Source organism: Galeopterus variegatus, unplaced genomic scaffold (genome assembly GCF_000696425.1).
Source record: "Galeopterus variegatus unplaced genomic scaffold, G_variegatus-3.0.2 Scaffold164, whole genome shotgun sequence".
Classification (NCBI taxonomy): domain Eukaryota; kingdom Metazoa; phylum Chordata; class Mammalia; order Dermoptera; family Cynocephalidae; genus Galeopterus; species Galeopterus variegatus.
In genome coordinates this window covers 800,962-802,791 of record NW_007726275.1, presented here as the reverse complement: position 1 = coordinate 802,791, position 1,830 = coordinate 800,962, and the positions used below count along the sequence as shown (strand labels likewise).

Genomic DNA, 1,830 nt, shown 5'->3' with positions numbered 1-1,830 from the left:
GGGTCGGCGTGGTTTGGGCCCCCCCGGCTGGCCTGGCTACGTGCGGCCGCTGCCCCCAGCCGCGGTCGAGGGCCCCGGGGCGGTGGCCGTGCCCGCCTACAGCCGCGCGCTCGGCCGGCAGCTCAGCAGCGGCGTCTCGGAGATCCGGCACACGGCCGACCGCTGGCGCGTGTCCCTGGACGTCAACCACTTCGCCCCCGAGGAGCTGACGGTCAAGACCAAGGACGGCGTGGTGGAGATCACTGGTGAGCCTCCTGCCCCTGCAGGGGACGAAGCTGGCGGGGGGAGCGCAGGCTTCCCGGCCCGGGGCCTGGGGACTTGAAAGTTAGCCGAGGACTGGGAAGCAGGCGTCCCCTCTCCCTGCTCTGGGTTGGGGGGTGCGGGAGGCTGAGGGCCCTTTCGGTTCTACAACGTTCTATGGAGGGAAGAAACTCCCTTTCCAGCGGAGACTCCCACCCCCCAAATAAGCAGGTCCTCTGGCGCTGTCCCTGTCCCTGCTCCGGGCCGCAGAGGGGGCGTGCGCGCGGCTCCGAGTGCGCCTGCGCGCTGGGCGTGTCGCCGCCGGCGAGGATCCCAACTCTGAATCAAACTTTACAGAAGCTTCGGAGGGCCGGACAGTCGGGCACGCCCCTCTGCCCGCCCCACCGAGCCCCTCGGTAAACCTGTGTCTGCCTGTTCCGGGCTACCCCACAACAGGTGGTCGGGCCTCTGGCCAGCGCGGCCTGTTTGGACCGGCCCCGGCCCCGCCCTCTGACCTCTCTTTGTCCCTTCCCCGCCAGGCAAGCACGAAGAGAGACAGGACGAGCACGGGTACATCTCCCGATGCTTCACCCGCAAATACACGTGAGTCCTGGCCCCAAATCGTAGGGGGTGGGGTGGGGGCCCAGAGAGGAGGGAAGGGGCAGTGACTGACACAGCTTGTAACTCTTGTCCCTCCTCTCTGCCTGTCCAGGCTGCCCCCCGGTGTGGACCCCACCCTCGTCTCCTCCTCCCTGTCCCCTGAGGGCACGCTCACCGTGGAGGCCCCGATGCCCAAGCCAGCCACACAGTCGTCGGAGATCACCATCCCTGTCACTTTCGAGGCTTGTGCCCAGCTTGGGGGCCCGGAAGCTGGGAAGTCTGAGCAACCTGAAGCCAAGTAAAGGCCTTAGCCCTGCTGCCGACCTCCCAGTAGCCATCCCTGGCCACCCCTGTCTGCCAGCCTGTATGTTCTTTTGATACGTTTACCTTCTGTTTTTCTCAAATAAAGTTCAAAGCAACCACTATCACTGTGTCCACCCTGGTGTTTGTGGAGGCCTAGGGGTGACTGCCCTCTGCTGGCTCACACATCTCACCTTTGTTGAGGGTCTACGGTGTGCCCACCCCCATGCCCAGCCCTGGGGTACAGTGGTGTACATCCCTGGGTACAGCCCCATCCTCCAGCCTCGCATCCATTCAGAGAGAGGTAACGACTGTAATCTGGCAATTAAAACCAAAGGACCGGGTGTGGTAGTAAGAGAAACGAGGAGGAGCACCTATCCCAGGCTTGGGCACTTGGGACATCTAGGGGTCAAGAGAAAGGAGGCAGAGCAGGGGTGGGGGAGGGGAGCTTTCTGGGAGTTCAAAGTCCTAATTTTTTTTTTGGCCAGTATGGGGAACCAAACCCTTGACCTTGGTGTTACAAGGCTGTACTCTAACCATTTGAGCTAACCAGCCAGCCCCTTACTGATTTCGTTGCCCTCAGGACAGGACCATGGAGAAGGTACTGGAGGTGTGGCACTTCCAGGTGACTTACTTGGTGGGGTAGAGGGGGGATTGTCCTAGTCAAAGGATCCATCCTCTGATGCCCAT

General features: G+C 62.6%; 1 protein-coding gene across 1 annotated transcript in view; it reads left to right on the top strand.

Annotated features, from left to right (window-relative positions):
- HSPB1 (heat shock 27kDa protein 1) overlaps positions 1-1,265 on the top strand; it is a 2,427-nt gene extending 1,162 nt beyond the window's left edge. The window contains 3 exon segments of the mRNA XM_008594581.1: positions 36-245; positions 780-843; positions 953-1,265. Coding sequence (XP_008592803.1) covers positions 36-245; positions 780-843; positions 953-1,142 — 464 coding nt within the window. The 3' untranslated portion in view covers positions 1,143-1,265.
- The last annotated feature ends 565 nt before the right edge of the window (positions 1,266-1,830 follow it).